General features: G+C 36.7%; 1 protein-coding gene across 6 annotated transcripts in view; it reads left to right on the top strand.

Annotated features, from left to right (window-relative positions):
• Positions 1-8,600: 8,600 nt before the first annotated feature.
• Rassf6 (Ras association domain family member 6) overlaps positions 8,601-19,448 on the top strand; it is a 41,141-nt gene continuing 30,293 nt past the window's right edge. Inside the window, exons 1-2 of one of the 6 annotated variants that reach the window (XM_046428682.2) lie at positions 8,601-8,761; positions 17,426-17,523. In XM_046428682.2, the coding sequence (XP_046284638.1) occupies positions 17,459-17,523 (65 nt within the window). In that variant the 5' untranslated portion in view covers positions 8,601-8,761; positions 17,426-17,458. Of the gene's footprint in view, positions 8,921-8,946; positions 9,100-13,661; positions 13,721-17,425; positions 17,524-19,448 lie in introns of those variants that run through there. The other 5 variants (XM_046428681.2, XM_046428683.2, XM_046428684.2 and 2 more) reach the window with 5 other exon arrangements.

The raw sequence follows: 19,448 nt of genomic DNA, 5'->3' as shown, positions 1-19,448 counted from the left end.
AAAGACTAAAAAAATACTGAAGAAAAGTTTATGGATTTCTTACTAAGGTACATTAATATTAAAACACCAAGAAACAAAGAGAAGTTTTAAAGTAGAAGCCAAAAGAAAAGAAAGAAAGAAAGAAATCATGTGACAATGTGATGCTTTTTTCACTTGAGATAATCATCAGTGGATTTTTCTGAAGAACCTTCCAGAACAGGAGAAAAATGGGATGATGTATGTAAAATGCTAAAAGGAAAAAATAAAGCAATAAACTACCAGCCAAGAATACTTTACTCGGCATAGTTGGCCTTCAGAAATAAAGAAGAAATAGTGTTTCTAAGACAAACGAAAGCTGAGAGGATTCATCACCACCAGATTTACCTGGCAAGAAATGCTTAAGGGAGCTCTTCAACTGGAAAACAAGAATGCGGATTATAATCATAAAAACCATATGAAAGTACAAAGCTCAAATGTAGAGGTAAAATGTCAAATTCAGAATACTCCATTATTATACTGGTGCTGTATAAATCTCTTTCTTTATTTTTATTTTTTATAAGCACATCTCAATTATACAGAATAATAAGTTTTACTGTGGCCTACTTGCACATAGAAAAAACACAATTTGATCAATTTTACTCCCCAATACCCCAATATCTTCCCCCTTTTCTTCTTTCCAGCCCCCTTCCTCTTCCTTTACTTCATGAAGTTCCTTTACTTCCTCTCTTGCCTCAATATGTGGAGGGAACATACTTTTCGGAGTTTGATTTATCTCATTCAAAATAATGGTCTTCTGTTCTATTCACTTTCCTGCAAATGATATTATTTAATTCTTCTTTATGGCTGAATAATACTTCATTGTGTGTACATATATAATAGGCATATGTACCATATTTTCTAGATCCATTCATCTGTTGATGGGCATCTAGGCTGATACCATATCTTGGCAACTGTGACTATTGCTGCAATAGTCATGGGTATGCAGCTATCTCTTCTACATGTTGACTTCATTTTCTTAGGGTATATACCCAGGAGTAGAACTGGATCATATGGTAGTTGGTTTTGTTTGTTTTGGCACCAGGGATTAAACCCAGGGGCACTTAACCACTGAGCCACATGCCCAGCCCTTTATATTTTTTATTTTGAGACAGGGTCTTGATAAGTTGCTTAGGGCCTCACTAAGTTCTGAGACTGAGTTTGAACCTGTGATCCTCCTGCTTCAGCCTCTGAAATTGCTGGGATTACAGGTGTCAGCCACTGTACACCTGGCATGGACCCTTAATACCATACACACACACACACACACACACACACACAAATCCCTCAAAATGTATAAAATTCCTAAATGTAGGGCCTGGTCATAAAACTCCTAGAAATCAACAGGCAAAGCTCCTTGACATTAGCCTTGGCAATGATATATATGATGTGTGTGCATATATATACATATATGCACACACACAGCAAGAGCCTATGCTACAAAAGCAAAAATAAATAAATGAAACTACAACAACCTTGAAAGCTTATGCCCAGCAAAGGAAACAATCAACAAAATTACAAAGCAATCTATGGACTGGACCTGGTGGCTCACACCTCTAATTTCAGAGACTCAGGAGGCTGAGAAAAGAGGATCATAAGTTCAAGGCCAGCAATTTAGCAAGGCCCTAAGCAATTTAGTGAGACCAGAGATGTGGATCAGGTTAAGTGCCCCTGGGTTCAATCTCTGATACAAAAAAAAAAAAAAAGAAGTAATATATAGACTGAGGAGAAGTATTATTTCTAAACCACATATGTGATAAGATGTTAATATCCAAAATTTATAAACAGCTATTACCTATTACAACTCAATAGTATAGAAACAAATAGATCAATTTAAAAATGGATAAAGAACATAAATAGACATTTCTTAAAAGATGACATAAACATGATCAAGAGGTATGTCAGAAAATGCTTAGCATCATTAATCATCAGGAAAATGTGAATTAAAATTATCATGAGGTATCATCTCACACCTGCTAGCATGGCTATTAACAAAAAGACAAGGGATAATAAATGTTGGCAAGAATAAAGCAAAGGAAGCACTCCGATGTTGTTGGTTAGACTGTAGATTGGTCACAGTAATTATGGAAAACATCACAGAGGTTCCTGAAGAAATTAAAAATAGTACTGCCATTATGACTTAGCAATCCTTCTCCTCAGTATAAAACTAAATGAGATGAAATCACTACCTTGTCAATATATCTATATTTCCATGTTAATTAAGGCATTATTGACAATATCCAAGATATTGTAAAATCTAAATGTCCATAGGATGAATGGATAAAGGAAATGACACAACAGAATATTATTCAGTCTTGAAAAAATAGCACAAAATGGATGGACCTGGAGGACATTTTTATAAGTGAAATAAATCAGATACAGAAAGCAAAATCTTGTGTGATATCACTCACATGTGGAATCAAAGAAAAAGCAACCAGGTGAGGTGGTGCATGCTTGTAATCCCAGCGGTTTTCGAGGCTGAGGCAGGAAGATTGCAGGTTTGAAGTCAGCCTTATCAACTTAGCGAGGCTCTAAGCAACCCAGTGAGATCCTGTCTAAATAAAATATAAAAGGGGGTGGGGATATGGCTTAGTGGTTAAGCTCCCTTGGGTTCAATCCTTGGTACCAAAAAAAGAAAGAAAGAAAAGAAAAGAAAAGAAAAAGAAAAAAACAAAGGAGACCAAAATGCAGAGAGAGAGGGGGAAAAAAAAACAGCATTTACTAAGAGGGAAAGAGATTAAGAGATGATGTAGACTAAGCTACCCAGTTACAGATAATGAACAAGACTCACTATCTAATGTACAATGTGAGGATGACAGTTAATAAGCTTATTTATTGTATTTAGAGTTTTTGTTAAATAAGTTCTTTAGTGGCTCTTGCCACACACACAAAAAGTGACTGAATGATGATATTTTCATTTACTTCACTATATGAGCATTTTACTATCTATATGTATTGTATAATATCATGTTGTAAGAGTCAAATATACACAGTTTATTTTTAAAAAGAAATCAACGATTCAATAGAAAATGAATAAAATGAAAATTGCTAAATGCTATATTTAGAAAAAGAGGAATCCCATTTCACTGGACTTCTTTATGTTTGTACACACAGTTAACTTTAAAAGGCAGTCACTTTGGGGGTGGGAGAAAGATTACTGTTCATTTCATCTATATGAAAATGATTCTCTATGGTTAAAAAGAACACTTTTGGTTAAAAAGCAAACAAACAATTTCTCCTTCTATCTCTTAAAATCTCTCCGAGCACAATTGGGCCCCATGCTTCTTGCTGTCACTGAATTTTGAATGTGTGCATGCTTTTAAATCTCTTCTCTTCTCTGATAGAGAAGACTGACGAGTTTGTCTTGTGAGCTCCTCAGGGGTTGAGATTTCATCTTGGTTTGTATACCATCTTTGCCTCTGCCTGGCACAGAATAATTTTTCAATGAATGACTAATCTGTACTTTTATCCCCTGATCAGTACATTATTGAGAACAAGACTATGCTAAATATAAGAAACTATTTGTTACAAGAGAAAGAAAAATGCTTTCAAAATGGAAGTTATTTTTATCACTTCTCAATTAATACAATTATTTTTCCTTGTTCAAACTATAAAAACAGATGTGTAGCATTTATCTTCATCAGACAAATAATGGCCTCACTTAGAAGCCACTGTTCAGTCCTATAATATAACTACAAAAGGATGAAGCTTTTAAGAAATCCATCAACTATCAAAAAGTTTTAAATAACCTATACATAAATAATAGCATTGCTTTAATGGAGTTGTGGGAAAATTTTTAAAGAAAATTTCTTCTTCTTTATTTTATCAACAAAGACATTTCTTTTAAAAAAAATCAAACTCTACATTTGTTTTCATAGGAAAAACAAATGTTCCTTAATGGAAACAAGAAGTGATATTTATTTTTCAAGTTCTGCAAAAATGCTGGGATTTTTTCCCCAAGAGAATTAATCTGTTGTAGTTGTTACAACTTACTAAAAATATTATGGCAAAAATTCCCAATTGTAAAATATATTTACTTTAAGCTTTACATATTGGAAAAATAAAGCATTATGTTGTCTTGTGATAAAAAAGGGCTTCCGCATGTAGATAATTTCCAGTTAGGTTTTTATGGAAGTTCCCTCATTGTCCAGAGCAACTCTGCTTCCTTTTACACTTCTCTTGATATCTAGGCTTTTATTACAGCCTCAGCTTTGAAATGAAATATAAGGTCACAAATTACACGGACACAAGTGCCTACTGCAATTTGATCATATGTTGCTAAAACAGATAATTGCTTGTTTTCCATTTATTTCTTTCAAGATATAATTATCTACAAATATTTTTCAGGAGTGATTTAGTGGTTTGTGGAAATGACCCAACCTGATGATAACTCAAATCTCTTTCTTTTCTGATCCATTTGTATGTGTGGTATGGAGACATTATGATCCAAACATTTCTCTTACTTTCCAAGTAGTAATATATTGGTGTGAATGTATGTTTCTGTGTACATGAATATATGTGTATGTGAAAAACACACCAGATGTATCAGCTAGTTTGTGCTGAGTAACACCACCCCAAAACTTAGTAGCGTAAAATAACAACCACTAATGTGGTTCAAGTTTCTGTTGGGTTGGCGATATGAAATTAAGCTGAGCTGGGCAGTTTTTCTGCTGTTCTTAGCTGGATTCATTTATGAATCTTTAATCAGCTGTCAGTTAGCTTAAGGGCTCTACTTTTAGGCTATTCGTTGGAGTAATGGGGCACCTGTGTCAAGAGTCTTTATCATTCCATAGATTAGCCTAGGTTCATATGGTGTTTGGAAACTTTAAGAGCAACAAAAGAAAAAGTCCAATGCATAAATGGTTTTAAACTCCTTGCTTTGTACTGGCCCATTGGATAAAGTAAGTCACATGGGCGCGCCTAGAATCAATGTAAGAAAGTCCTTCAAAGGAAACAGACATGAACAAAATGAGAGTGGTAAATCCAACACTCATTTCAGTACCCTAAAAGAAGGTTACAACCAAGAAAAACCTCTACTTTAGAAGCCTTTCCCTCCTGAACCTGAAGGTATCAATTGGTAATATAGATTAGACAATTGACCTAGGAAGATCTGCCAGTGACAATGTTTTATGGGAAAGTCACTAAATGTAAGCATAAATATTATTAGTATCCTAGAGTGAATAGCTATTTATGGTGGCATATGACAAGATTAATCCAGAACATTTTAGGGAAAAAATAATGATCAGATTAATCTGCCAGATATTAAATTATAAAACTGGCAATATGAAATGGATGACAATGTAGGTATGTAGGTCAGTTGGATACAAGTACTAGAAACATGTTAAAAATATATGCCTTTATTATTTGATGGAAATGTCATTTTAAAATAAGGAAAAACTATAATCTATATTAATTGACACAACACATATTTGTTAAGTCATCACTATTTATTTATGAGCCAGTGCAGTGTTCCCTGGGCCTCTGACAAGGGGCTAGAATAGTTCTAGATACTGGGATAGAGCAGTGAACCTAGAGGTCAAAGTCCTTAATCTCTTAGAACTGATATTTCAGAGAGAGGGGAGGTAAGATAAAGAACTAGCCCCAAACAAAAAAAATTACATTCAACTGGTGATAACCACCATAAGTACAGGAAAAATGGTAATGGAAGTCTCTCTGAGGATTTAATATTTGAGAGAAAAAAAAACAGAAAAATAAAAATAAACCAGCTTTGACCAGAGCAGAGCTTTCTGGGGTGGAGGTGGGGGCAAGATGGTGAGGCAGAAACAAGTGTCGGTCTATTCTAGGAAAAAAAAGACAAATAGGACAAATAGGTAAGTGTAAAGTGAGTACCAGGGAGGCCAAGAATCAGAGAATCCATACAGTCAAATAGGAAGGAGCCAGGTCCTGCAGGGAATTGTAGACCACAGGAAGGAGTTCAGATTTAGGCTTTCTTCAAGTTACATGGGACAACCACTAGAGAAGTTCTCAGAAAAGAAAATCAGAGTGATGTTATGGTCTAAATATTGTTTACAAAAGATTATGCTGTCTGGATGAAGAATTGCCTCTCATAGGACAGAGTTGGGGAAGAGAAATCAATTAGGAGGCCATTTGTAGGCCAGATGTGGGGTGGAACCAGTGGAGGTACAACAGCAAGACTGGTTCATTTACTGGGCATGGAAAGAAAGAAAGGAAGGGATCATGAGTTCTGGTTAAACATTTGGCCTGAGCAAACTTGAATCTTCCAATGACTGTGCTAAACTCAGGAGATAAAATAGAGAATGAGGTAGACAGAGTCCTAAACTTCATGGAGTTTATAATTTATAGTTATTTGATAAATGTAACTTGCCTAATAGACCAGTGAAAACTTCCATTTCATGGCTTTTAACATATAAAGTCCAGATGGGTTGAAAGGTTCAATTTAATGAATAAATAATCTCTCAAAACATTAGAAGGGATACACACACACACACACACACACACATTTATATACATATTTATCTAGAGATGGAAAAGCTTTTTATAAAACTAAGGAATCACTGATAAAGAAAAATAATATATTTGACTTTAAATTTTGAATCTTTTCTATGTCCAAAATACCATAATTAATCCCAGCAGCTCCAGAGACTGAGGTGGGAGAATCGCAAGTTCAAAGCCAGCCTCAGCAAAAATGAGGTGCTAAGTAACTCATTGAGACCCTGTCTCTAAATAAAAATACAAAAAAATATGGCTGGGATGTGGCTCAGTGGTCGAGTGCCCCTGAGTTCAATCCCCAGTACCCCCCAATCATCACCCCCACGAGAAAAAAAACACAATTAAGACTAAGGTAATCAACATGGGAAATAAAGTCACAGCAAATACAATGAAGAGTTGATATACTTAATATATAAACACATCTTACAAATCAATATGAAAAAGATGAGCAAAGAATACAATAAATAAAAAAGCAAAAATGCAAGATGTATCTTAAATAAAGAGTTCAATCTTACAGATAATCAATAAGTTACATATTAAAATATAATACAGATTTTTAACCTTTCAAATCAGTAACTGTTTTTAAAAAAAGTATTACAATTAATGTTAGTTGCCTTAGGAGTATAAAATTGACAAGGATTTTTGATGAGAAAAAATTTTTTAAAATGTACATCCTCTTTCATCTGGCAAATTTTAAAATACATGTAAAAGTCATAATCATGGCTGTATGTAGTTATATATAAACATTTGCTGGAATGTTGTTTAGCAGTACAACTTTTTCACAAAAAGGAACTGATGAAATAGTGGTATATGCATATGCTGTATTACAGTGCAGCTAGTTAAAATCATATTGCAGGAAGAAACTGCCTTGACATATGGTAAATTGCTCAGAATATCTTTTATGAGATAAAAGCAGGTTATAAAACAATGAACTGAATGTAGCAGTATTTTGGTAAATATCTACAGAGTGACATTCACCAAATTGCTTATATGACTTATATTTGTGAGGGAAATTGTAGGGTTTTTTTTTTTTTACATTTCTGTTTTATAAATTTTCTACACTGCACATGCGTAATTATATACTCTTCATATTCCAAAATAAAAAATGGCCTATTTACTATAGCATTCAAAAACAAGACGAGTCACTGAGCCTCTAACTAAAGGAAACCAGTTGGCAGACAATAATCAAAATAAAACCTTCAAAGATGCTTGTACATAAAAAGCAAAAAACAATGTCCCAGTTGCTGATAATAAACAAATGATCCCCTCTGAGTATAGACAACACTGATAGAGCATGCATTTGAACATGCATTCCGGAACCTGGGAGCTGTAAACACTGCAGGTCCTGTTAGTCACCATCCAAAGGTCAGTCTATACCACCAACCACACACCAGGGAACGTGGGGCCAATGTGACGATCAAACTAATACAAGTTATAGCTGGTCACACCTGTCCTTATGTAAGATTGCAAAAGTTTTCATTATGATTCAGTAAACCTATTTGCTCAAAGAATGATAAATCTCACAGTTCCTGGTCTTTGCACACCGCTGGCTAAATAGATAACTATCCGACCTTTTGAACATATCCACTTAGTTGTTATTAGTTATCTCTTCGGTTGTACTTTATTAAAATCGTTTTCAAACTTTGATGTCGACCAGATTCTTTTGTGGCGATATTTAATATATGGATGAGCGCACAACATACCCAAGACCTACTAAATCAGAGCCACAGGGGTGGAAGGCCTGCAGGTATGTGGGTTGGGAAAGCTGCAGAGGTGTGGCAAGCTGCTTGTGGGTGCAAAGGTGCTGGCTGGGAAACTGAGTGGCAAAACACCAAGAGGAAAAAAAAAATAAGAATTTCAAATTCAAAGAGAAAATTTTAAAAGGAAAGATGTGAATAATGGTGTTCAGTCCTGGTCAGCGTCATTTCTCACAAGCCATTCAACTAGAGTCCAGCTGGACTATAGAATGGAGATTAAAATCCGTCCAGCTCCGTGGTTCAAGCGTCACCCAGAATGTCAGCTCACTTAAGAAGTGTGTTAGGGAGCGAAGGAGTGTACCTATCAGCTGTTTCTAAGAAAGTAAACACTCCCAACATGCACCGAGGCTCTGGGAGTGGCTCAGGTTTCTCACACTTGCCTGCAGTGATAGAAAAAAGCAATAATTAATAGCTTCTCCGGGTTGCTAATTGCGTGGGGGCCACTGCAAGCGCGGAGCCCCGAGCCATGCTCAGGGAGCACGCGCGACGCCCACGCTGGTCTCAGACCTCCGCTGCAGGTGAGTGACTGGAGGAGCCCCAGGACAGACAGGCAGAGACAGGAGAGCACTGTCTCCCGCAGCCAGCCTCCGACCCAGTCCAGGAACAAACTCTCCCGTGCAAGTTCAGCCCAAGGACTGCGGTGAAAAGGCTCCTCCCGCTCACAGGGTGAACAACAGGTGAAAATGGGGGTCGGGCAAAGAACCCCTCTAGTCCACTTTCTGGGGTGAGGTTGAGGGCAAATTATTAGAAAGCGGAATCCCATTGGCAGTAAAGGTGAATGGGTGCATCGGAGCAGCCTGAACCCGGACATGACTTTTCCTTTTGATTTTTCTCAGAATACCCCTTCCTGACCAAGGTAAGCTTGTGGGAGGGTGGGGAAGTAGAGAGAGTGGGGAGAAGGGCTTGGAGAAAACCTTGCCATTTCCTCCTCCCTTCCTGGAGGGAGTAGTTCTATAAACCCTTTACCTGGAGCATACCCTTGCAAAGACACTAGGCTCCTGGAGGGCATCCCGCTTTCTCTGAAGACTTTAAGAACATGTGTTGAATCATAAGATCCAAAGGATCTTTCAAACTGAGGATGCAGTTGAACTTTTGTTTCCACAAAGCAACAGAGAAATAACCCCCAAATAATTGAAAAGGATTTGGGATATAATTTAAGATCTCACCAAACAATGAAAGAACGATTGTAATTAAATAGAGGTCCATGAGTTAGGAATACAAATTCTGAAGTAGGTGCCACTTATTAGTTTGCCCCTTTGCAAGTTACTTAACCTGTCTAAGCCGCCAAAGTCTGTCCTTATAAAACTATCATCATAATAGGATCTTCCACATAAGGCTTTGGTAGGAATTAAACACTTAGCAGGTGTTCCAGAAATGACACCTTCTAATAGAATTAAGAAATAAGGTAGGGGAGGGGTATTGGAAGTAGGAAGGATGGTAGAATGAATCAGACATTATTACCCTGTGTACATATATAAATATACAACTGGTAGGATTCTACATCATGCATAACCAGAAGAATGAGAAATTATATTCTATTATATATGATGCATCAAAGTGCATTCTACTGTCATGTATAACTAATTAAAATGAATAAAAAATAAATTTAAAAAATAGCTCAGCCAAAAAGGCACATCAGGGAAGGTGAGCTGAGCTGAGCTGGCAGACCAGTCAGTGTGGTGACACTGGAACTGAACTGGTTTCCAGACAGTGGGTCCAAGACACTGAGCAGGTGGCAAGTGGGCAAGTATCATCTCTCTGAGTAGAAATGAAATTACCAGCTTTCTTGCCACTTTTCAAAAAAAAAATAGACTATGTAGAGGCAAATTTAAACTTACCTGCCACTCACTTTGATCTTAGAAAATTCATATTTATGTAAATCTATTATTTTAAAATAGAAAACAAGCTTTTATAGCGAATAGTTACTATCTCATGTTGTGGAGCCCATGGCATTTCAAGTTTCACAAGATAGTCTGTGTTTAAATAATATTGATCAAAATAGACAATATGGTCCAAGTCCTAATATTATAGCACAGATTGATTTTTTTTGCATTGAAATGATATAGACTTTCATATGTGAAAGCTTGAAGTAAGGGTAACTGTGTTTTGTCAGTCCTTACCTCTTAAGCTTAAATTACACAGAAGTGGTTTTATTTGATGAAGTTTTAGTTAAAGGGAAATTTTGTGGATGATGTTGTTAGTTTTATTAGTATTTATAACTTTGAGGGGGACAGATTTAGTAGCTATGACTAGTAGTCTCCATTGATGTCATTTTATCTTTTTATTTTATTAACATAAAATATTTAAGTGGTTTGCAGTTGATCCTAACTTAATTCCATCATTGTTTTAATGGATTCTTTTTTTCAAATTGTAGAGTTGAGGTACTCCAATGTACTTATAATTAGGTATTGACTAATGAATTCTAGGTAGAATTCTAAAGCCAAACTACATGAACTTTATTATGTTATTATCCTCCAGGCTTAACTAGTAATTATTGCAGTTTATCTAAACACTTATAAAATAATCAAATCAGCGTAGAATGAATTAGAATATGAATATTTATTAAATACTTTTCAAAGAGAAAATATGCTTTTATGCTGATATATATTGTTAAATTCCTTAAATTAAATTAGTTGATTATAAATAATTATATATATATATATGCATATAGAAAGAGTTTTTCTACTATTTCGAATGTATATAACACTCTATGGTAAACTATTATTTGTTTACTTATTTTTGGTACTAAAGATTGAAGTCAGAGGCACATTAACACTGAGCTATATCTCCTGTCCTTTTTATTTATTTTTTTGACACAGAGTCTCACTAAGTTGCTGAGACTGGCCTTGAACTTGCAATCCTTCTGCTTTAGCCTCCTGAATCTCTGGGATTCAGGTGTGCACCACCACACCAGGCACTATTAAATATTTTGATCAATCCAAGAGAGAGGGAAAGAGCTCAACATAGTGTAACATACATGTAATGTCTTAAGTAGCTCAGTAATAAAAAGCTTGCCTAGCATTTGTGAGGCACTGGGTTCAGTTCTCAGCACTACATTTAAATAAATAAATAAAATAAAGGCCCAACAACCAACTAACTAACTATATATATAATAAAGGTCCATAAACAACTATATACATACACACACACATACACACACATACATATATATATAATTATAATTTAAAATGTTATACCTTATGTACATTTTAATTTCCGAAATAAGAAGCATCCTATTCTTTTAATTGAAATAAAAACCTAATGCTGGGCTGGTGATGTGGCTCAAGTGGTAGCGCGCTCGCCTGCCATGCGTGCGGCCCGGGTTTGATCCTCAGCACCACATACAAACAAAGATGTCGTGTCCGCCGAAAACTAAAAAATAAATATTAAAAAAAAAAAAACCTAATGCTAGCAGTCCATTTACTTGTACAGATTTGCTGATTACAATGTAAATAGGGAATTCAGGTTGCTGGAGACATATGGACTTTCTGTAAGTTTGGATTTAAAAAAAAATTCAAATAAAGGCAAATTGAAAACACAGCCTCTGAGAAAGAGCTTCTCAATATTCTCTTTGCTCTGAAGTTTAGAGTTAAAAAACTATTCTGTTGCAAAAATTTATCTCAATATTTCAAAACTATCACTGATTGTGATCTCTTCACTTTCATAATACAGTCTTAAGTATCAAACCAACTGGTATCACTGCTTTCAGTCCCTGAACATGGAGCTGTCTCCTCTTTATGCAAGAGGATGTAATCTTAGTTTAAATGGTTGTAGGAAAATTTCTGCATCATCACCCAGAGTTTAGTAAGTGGAGCTCAAAAAGCAAGAGTGCTGATTCTTTCATAGCCAATACTGAACAAGAAAAAATGAGTCAGGATCTTTGTGAAATCAACTTTTAAGATTTGTTCTTGAAAACTCAGATGAAGGAGAAGATCTTTGAGCTCCATCACAGCCACAATTTCAGAATATACCCTTGGCAAGTGGAGTGGTAGCAAGTTCCTAAGTGGCTCCATGCTAGTTCACTTCATCCTCCACTCCTGCTTTCCTCACCTCCCTGAGGACACTGCAGGCAGAATAAAGTGCACTACATTAGCATCATGTAAATATGCAATGGAATATTAGTGCTTTGACACTTCAAATGAGATTCCACTTGAACTGACAGCCGTGGCATGGTCACCTAGAAGTCGGTTGCTTGACCCATATACTGTTTAATCCTGTCTTTAATTTAAGAATTGAAATCAATTTTTATTTGTATCTCAAGACAATTTCTAACTGCAAACAATATCACTTAATAAAGTGATAGTTTTTATATTTCTCCTCCCAACCTTTACCATCTTTGCAAATGAGGCACATTCTTCAGGGGGAAAAAATGGAGCCAAATGTTTTCCAGAAACCATACTTCTTTGAACTCTTTTCCTTTCTTTTCAAACTGGATAATGGATGGAATTATAGGAAGCTGATAGCTTTGTCTGGTTTCCCCTGAGTGATGTATCTGTGCATGGCTCTGTTCTTCCCTACTCCCAGGTTCCAGATCATAGCCTTAAGAAAACAGTTTTATTTTAGGGCTGAAAACATCCTTGTAACTTTCCATTGCCTCTTCAGGATGGAACATTTTTTAAAAACTCCATGTTTACAATCATTGATATAATCTTAACTCCTAATTAAAATACACACTTGCTATTCCAATGGGATACATTTTGGTATTTTGTCTTTTTAGTTACTTTTATTGAGGGCATATATGTGATATAATATATGTTCCTTGTATAGAATTTGGAAAGTACATATGAGTTCAAAATGAAAATAAACTTTCATATCTTTATAACTCTTAATATCATTGTTAATATTTTAAATGTTTCCCTGAATATTGAATGTATTCAATACTGTATAAATGTTTATGTGTGTGTGTGTGTGTGTGTGTGTGTATTCACTCACTCTTGAAGAAACATGAATAATAATGATCCTTTCTTAAAGGATCTAGTCAACAAATTAAGTAAAGTAATACATGGTTAGAGGAAGAAAGCAATAAGCAATTAGAAAACTGCAGCTAGTTTGCTGTGGAAGTTCAAATGCAAGAGAAATTAGCAACTGTTTTGTTTTGGGGTTTGGGGAGGTTGTTTTTGGTTTTCTTTTCAGTTGATTGGTTTGTTTTGTTTTGTAATTCTTTGTAAAATCCTGACCACTGTGACACTTCACATATTCAAGTGATCTGAGGAACAAGGGGCTGTCGATAGAGATACAGACACAGGCTTCACTTCCTGTGCCTGGTAGCAGGTACAGAGAAGGAACTCAAGAAATATTTGTTGAATATACAAACAAGCAAATCAAATTTCCCACTTTTAAATAAGTAACCATTTAGTTAACCCATGGTTGGGCACAGGAAGGTATTTTAAGTGACTGGCCCATTTGTGTTCACTGGGGCCTGAGCTTTCCTCCCCCATCCTCTGGCTGCATTCTGATCACAAGAAAACTGAATCCAGGTAAGCCCACATCTAGGTAGGAGTGCAGAGCAGGGCAAGGTGAGCAGAAAATGCTACATTATTTTTTTCTGTAGGTCTCAGCATTGCCCCTTGCTGAGGGCTGTCTGTTGTGGGGTTCTGTTTCTACAGATCCCATGTGCCTGCTCAGAACAATCGCACCTCCCTGGGCCTCTCCCATTCATGCTCAGCTTAGACCTGCCTGGTTCTTCCAGTGCTGTTTATTTCTCCAGGACTTAATTCCTGGCATGTCAAATTCCCTGTCTCTTGAGGTCCACTCTATGTGGACAAAATGGAAAAGCAAATGAACAAACTTATTAATTAATAATCTTATTTTATATATAATCTAAGTCAATAAACTCTGGCCCCAAGGCCTGATAGTAACTATATGATTCACCCTCCAAGCAAACCACATAGCAATCATTTTCCTCTTCAAGTCAAAGAACTGAACATCCAAAGACAGACTTCAAAACTTGTAGACCTCCAACTTTTCCTTTCTTCATAAGTCATTTTTGTCTTTGCTATTCATGACCTCTCTGTTGTCTTTCTCTTAAGCCTTTAAGAAAGCTAAATTAGACCCTAAGACTACTACTAAGTCTTCACAATTTAGATTTCATTAGGGACTCGACCAGGTTTCAATTTTCTGTGAATTTTCTGGAATGGGGAAATACAGAGGGAAAGCTATTTGAATTCATAGATCTGTGCTTCACTTTAGCAAATAATAATATCAATGATACTTTTACCAAATCACTTTCTTGCCTTTTAGGTATTTGAATTGTTTGAATATTTTAAGCCAATTTTTAAATCAGACATGATAAATATTATTTCCTATCCAATTGTCATATGCTATCTATGAAAAAAATTATGTTGTTTTCCTTTTCTATTAAATTCCATTCAACTGTCTTCCTTCGTAAGGTCAGAGAATAATGTAAAGAGCTTTGAAATTTTTTTTTGTCAAGGCTTCTGTAATTTTTCTGAAGCTGGCCATGATTTACTTTAGCATAGATCACAAGTCTGGCAATATAATTACATAGCAACTGTTTGCTCTCTTTAATGATTCTTCGATTTTTATGAATACAAGGAGAGGGAACTGATTGGGAAATTACTATAATGATTCTTTAGTCCATCACTGCCAATCTTCACTTTGTGATGATAATAAACTTCCATTGATGGTTCTTCAGTTCAAAATATCCCCAGTGTTTGATGAGGGCTTGCTCTCTGGTTGTGAAGTAGTTTCTTCTAACTATGTCCTTACATGGTGGAAGGGCAAGGCAGCTTCCCAAGTTCTCTTTTATAAAAAGGACACTAATCGTACTCATCATGGCTTGATCCTTATGACCTAGTCACCTCCTAAATTTTCCAACTCTCATGCATGAGGGATAAGATCTCAAGATATGACTTTTGGGAGACACAGACATTGAGACCATGACACAGGGCAGTCAGTTAGGAGGAGGCTGGTACAGTAATCCAGGAGAAAGAGGATGGTGGCTTGGCTTAGTGTGATGGCAGAAGAAATTAAAGCTTTTGAATTCAGGTTATATATTGAAAGTATAATTAATAGGACTTACATTTAGCTTAGATTCTTCTTTTGGCAAAGAAAGGGGAAAAATATCAAGACTGAATCTTAGTTTTGGTACCCAATTGGGTAGATGAAAAGAATTGTGGAGGAGGGAATTCTGGAGCATGGGAGAAAGTTAGTGGTTCTGTTTCAGCCATGCTGCTCTTGAGATGCCCATTAGACATCTAAATAGAGATTAAGTGGATGATGAGTGAGTCTGGAACTCAGTAAAGAGGCTGGGCTGCAGATGGATTAGCTTCCCTGGAAGAAAGTGTAGAAGAGAGGACAGAATGTATCTGAAACCAGGCATCATGTAGCGACTGTATAGAGAAGTGAGCAGAGGAGTCTAACATGTTGAGCCCTGTGAGAAATCAGAAAATAGAGCAGCAGGGTCATTATTGCCATTTTGTCTCAAAAGCCTCTGGATGAAAGTGTTTCAAAGGGAGAGAAAAAATCAATCTCATCAAGTGCTTCGGTGAGTCAAAGAAAATGAACAATTTGGCAAAGCCTAGGCCTTTGAAATGTGGGATGAGAAATGCAGGGAAGATAAAGGAATAGATGGTAAATAACCTAGATTGAGGAGGGAAAAGGTAGTATTTGGGATCTGGGGTCATTACTGGGGGGATCTAGATATGGGGCATCTATAATCCTTTTTGTGGGTTATTATAATGACAAATTCTAGGAACAAGGTTAGAGCACGGACTGCATAACCAGATATCCCGGACCAAATCCTGCCAATGAATGAGATTTGTTGGGCTCATGGACTCAGATGTCCCAGGGCAGTCTAACCTGCCCTTATGGCTCCCATACTGCAGAGTTGCTTTGGCTAAACTTCTGACCAAGTCCTTGGTGAGACAGACCCCTGCCAGTGATGTGCTGCCAAAGAGGATGACATTCCCAAACAGGGGAGCACCACTCTTTGAGCAACAGGACAGCAATAAAGAATGAAGTTAGGCACAAATCAGTAATGATGATAATGGAAAGCCAAAAGTAGAATCATAGAGATGCAGATAAAAAGGCTATGGGGAGACTTACAGAGGTTCCACCTGAGTGAGGACCAAAAGGAAGCAGAGGCTGGGTTTGAGGGGATTAGGACCTTCCAGTGCAAGAGGAATCCATGAGAGGAGACTCAGTGGTGTGAAATCTCATTTGAATATAAGGCCTGCTTCAATTTTGAGTTTAAAAAGGAGAGTTTGGGTAGAATAACAGAAAGTTCAAATGTCAGATTGAATGAATTAGGCTGAATTTACTAAGAATGAGATGCCAGGGAGGTTTGGGCCCAAAAAGGTGATATGAAGAGCAGAATGGTAAAAGCATAAAAGGGGACTCCAGTCAAGCATTCATCTCAGAGGCCTGGGGAAAGGAACAAAATGCTACAAGGGAAAAGAGACCTCAGGGGTTATATGAGAATAGCAGAATTGCTGCTCTTTTCTCTTCCTTCCTGGTATCCACTCATCTTACCAAACCAAAATAACCTGATTTAAAAGTAAAAGAAGGATATTCTATACGCGCACATTCTTTTTCTGGACTTTCCTCTCCATCCCACCTTTTTATTCTAGCTATGTTTCCTATGATTCTGTAAGCTTGGAGCAAGGATAATTCAAAGTTAAATTTCTGCAAAAACTAGAACTAGAAAATATTTTGCTTAAAATTTCTGACCACACCCTAATGCCATTTACATGAACTCATAAAGAAGGAGATTATTCACATCTGACCACGGTTTCCAGAGCCTGAAGGAGACATGAGGATATTATATCATCCTTAATCAACCCTTCGAGTCAGAACTTGATTTTAGTTGCCTGGAAACTTGAAATTGTGTTGGGCTGACTAGGGCAGGGTCCAGCTAGTTGGGGCTAAGTTGCTGTAATTGAAGGAAAATGCTCCTAGAGATTCATACACAAGAGGACTCTTTCGAAAAATACATCAAAAACCAAATTGCCCAATCCTTCCCTTCCTTGAGCAACTGCATCTGTAGTTTTTCAATTTACACAACTCGTTTTTCTCCTTTTTGCTCATGCATGAAATATCACCTGAAAGCTCCGCTAAATAGTCTTATATGCTAGAGACACAATCAAACATTCAATTTAAGTAAGAAACTAATTTATGAATGCATCACAAGAACAAATCATTAACATTATTCTTATGGTTAGGGTATCCTCATACCATCTCAAAAGGGGGTGAAGATGACTATGATGGCCCACCAGTACCCTTCCTGGATCTTCATCAATGAGAGGACATTCATAACCAGGTAACTATATACCTATATTATATGTCATCCTGCTCACCAGTTACCTGCTCAGTGAATGGGGTTAACATTTTTGTTATTATGAAGACTACAAGGGGAGAAGGTTTGGGATAGAAGTAATATGGAATATACCATTCAGAGTTGTATAAGCTTGATAAATGATTAACAAGATCAACAGTTAGAATCATCACTTGAGATTCTGGATAAGAAGTTGAAAAAGTATATTCCTAAGACCACTAAAACCATACTCTCTTGTGGAACAGTCACTCATAGTTCATTAATGGTGGTTTGGGTTCCATAAAAGTTATATTTCTGCTTTAATAGTTGCAGTGATCTTGAGAGCAGGATTAAGTGAAGGTTCCAAGGCTCCTCATAAAAGATACACCCAAAGAATTGGCTCTGTGGCCAATAACATTGTGTTCTCTCCTGTCCTCTCCCTTCCTTGCTCCTCAGGACACACTTCTTTTTTCCTGGTTCCCACTGGTGTGCTGGTTATTTAATATACAGGTAACATGCACAACTGTTTTCTTATGCATGGTTATAGCATCTTATGTTGCTCTGGAAATAATAGAGGAAGGGTTTTAAAACTTTAAGAGCAAAGATGAGTACTAAACCTGGCCAAGCACAGGTAAAGACTTAGAAAAGAAAAAAAACAGTCAAAAAAAGAAAAAGAAAAGAAATAAAGAAATAACCATGACCAAGTCAAACAAGGGATGGGAAAGGAAATAAGGCCAATGGAACAGGGAAGTGGGTGCTACTGATGCAGGATTGGGGACTAGGAAGCAGAGGGAACGAGGAACTAATATGGTCAAATATTTAAAGAGCTAGAGGACAAGGGTGAAATATGAAGGTAGGAAGAAGACACAAAGTGAAAGAGATGATCCCTTTATTCATTCCTCAAATACTTACCGACTGCTCACTGCGGAGAGATACTTTTCTGAATCTGAATATTCAGCAACGAACCCAACAAAACCCTACTTTTAGGGAGTTATATTTTGTGCCCAGGAGCAGGGGGATATAGTCCATATGAAGGATAAATGCTGAAAGTTGTGAGAAATAAAAATGAAATAGTAAAGGGAGTAAAGAATATTGGAGGTAGCCCATGGGAAAGACTCTGTGTTCAGGCCTGAGAGGGGAGAGAGGATAGGAACAAAAACTGCAGGTATGTGGCTGGAAGAATTCCAGGCAAAGGGGAGAGCAAGTCCATAGCCCAGAGGCAGGTGCATATCAGTGAGTGTTGAGGAGGCCAGTATAGGTAAACTGAAAGAGAAAGACCTTAGGGGAAAGTGAAGAAGGTTTGGGATAGAAGTAGACAGAGACAAAATGGGGCCAGAACATTGGCGTTTCATAGACTATTATTTCATAGGCTATTGACCTTTCTTATAAAATAAGAAGCTGAGGAAGAATATGAACACATGAGTGACAATACCAGTGTGGCTGCTGTGTTAGGAACACATTGGAGAGGGTGCAAAGGTGGAAGCAGAGAATTACCATGGAGCTGATAGTCCAGGGTAGAGATGATGGTAGCTTGGACCAAGGTGGCAGCAGTGGAAGTTGAAAAAATTATATATATGGTCAGATTTTAGTCAGCACTTAATAACTATGAGTTCCACATCTGTGAATTCTACCAACCTCAACTTAGAAATATTAGGGGGAAAAATGTGTCTGTATTGACGATGTACAGACATTTTTCTTGTCATTATTTCCTGAGAAATATAACATACCAACTATTTATATAGCACATTTATACTGTATTGAGTATTCTCAATAATTTAGAGATGATCTCAAGTCTACAGAGGTTTTTGGAGGTGATAGGCAAATCCTACATCAGTTTATGTCAGAGTCTTGGGTATCTGAATATTGTGTTATCTGTTGGGGCTCCTAGAACCAATGCCCTGCTCAGACAGAGGGACAGACTATATTTTAAA

The sequence above is a fragment of the Marmota monax genome, unplaced genomic scaffold (genome assembly GCF_021218885.2).
Source record: "Marmota monax isolate L192 unplaced genomic scaffold, Marmota_monax_Labrador192_F-V1.1 WCK01_AAM20220418_F8-fsc00132, whole genome shotgun sequence".
In the NCBI taxonomy this organism is placed as follows: domain Eukaryota; kingdom Metazoa; phylum Chordata; class Mammalia; order Rodentia; family Sciuridae; genus Marmota; species Marmota monax.
The sequence above is the reverse complement of the archived record's forward strand: the minus strand, read 5'-3'. Positions and strand labels throughout refer to the sequence as shown.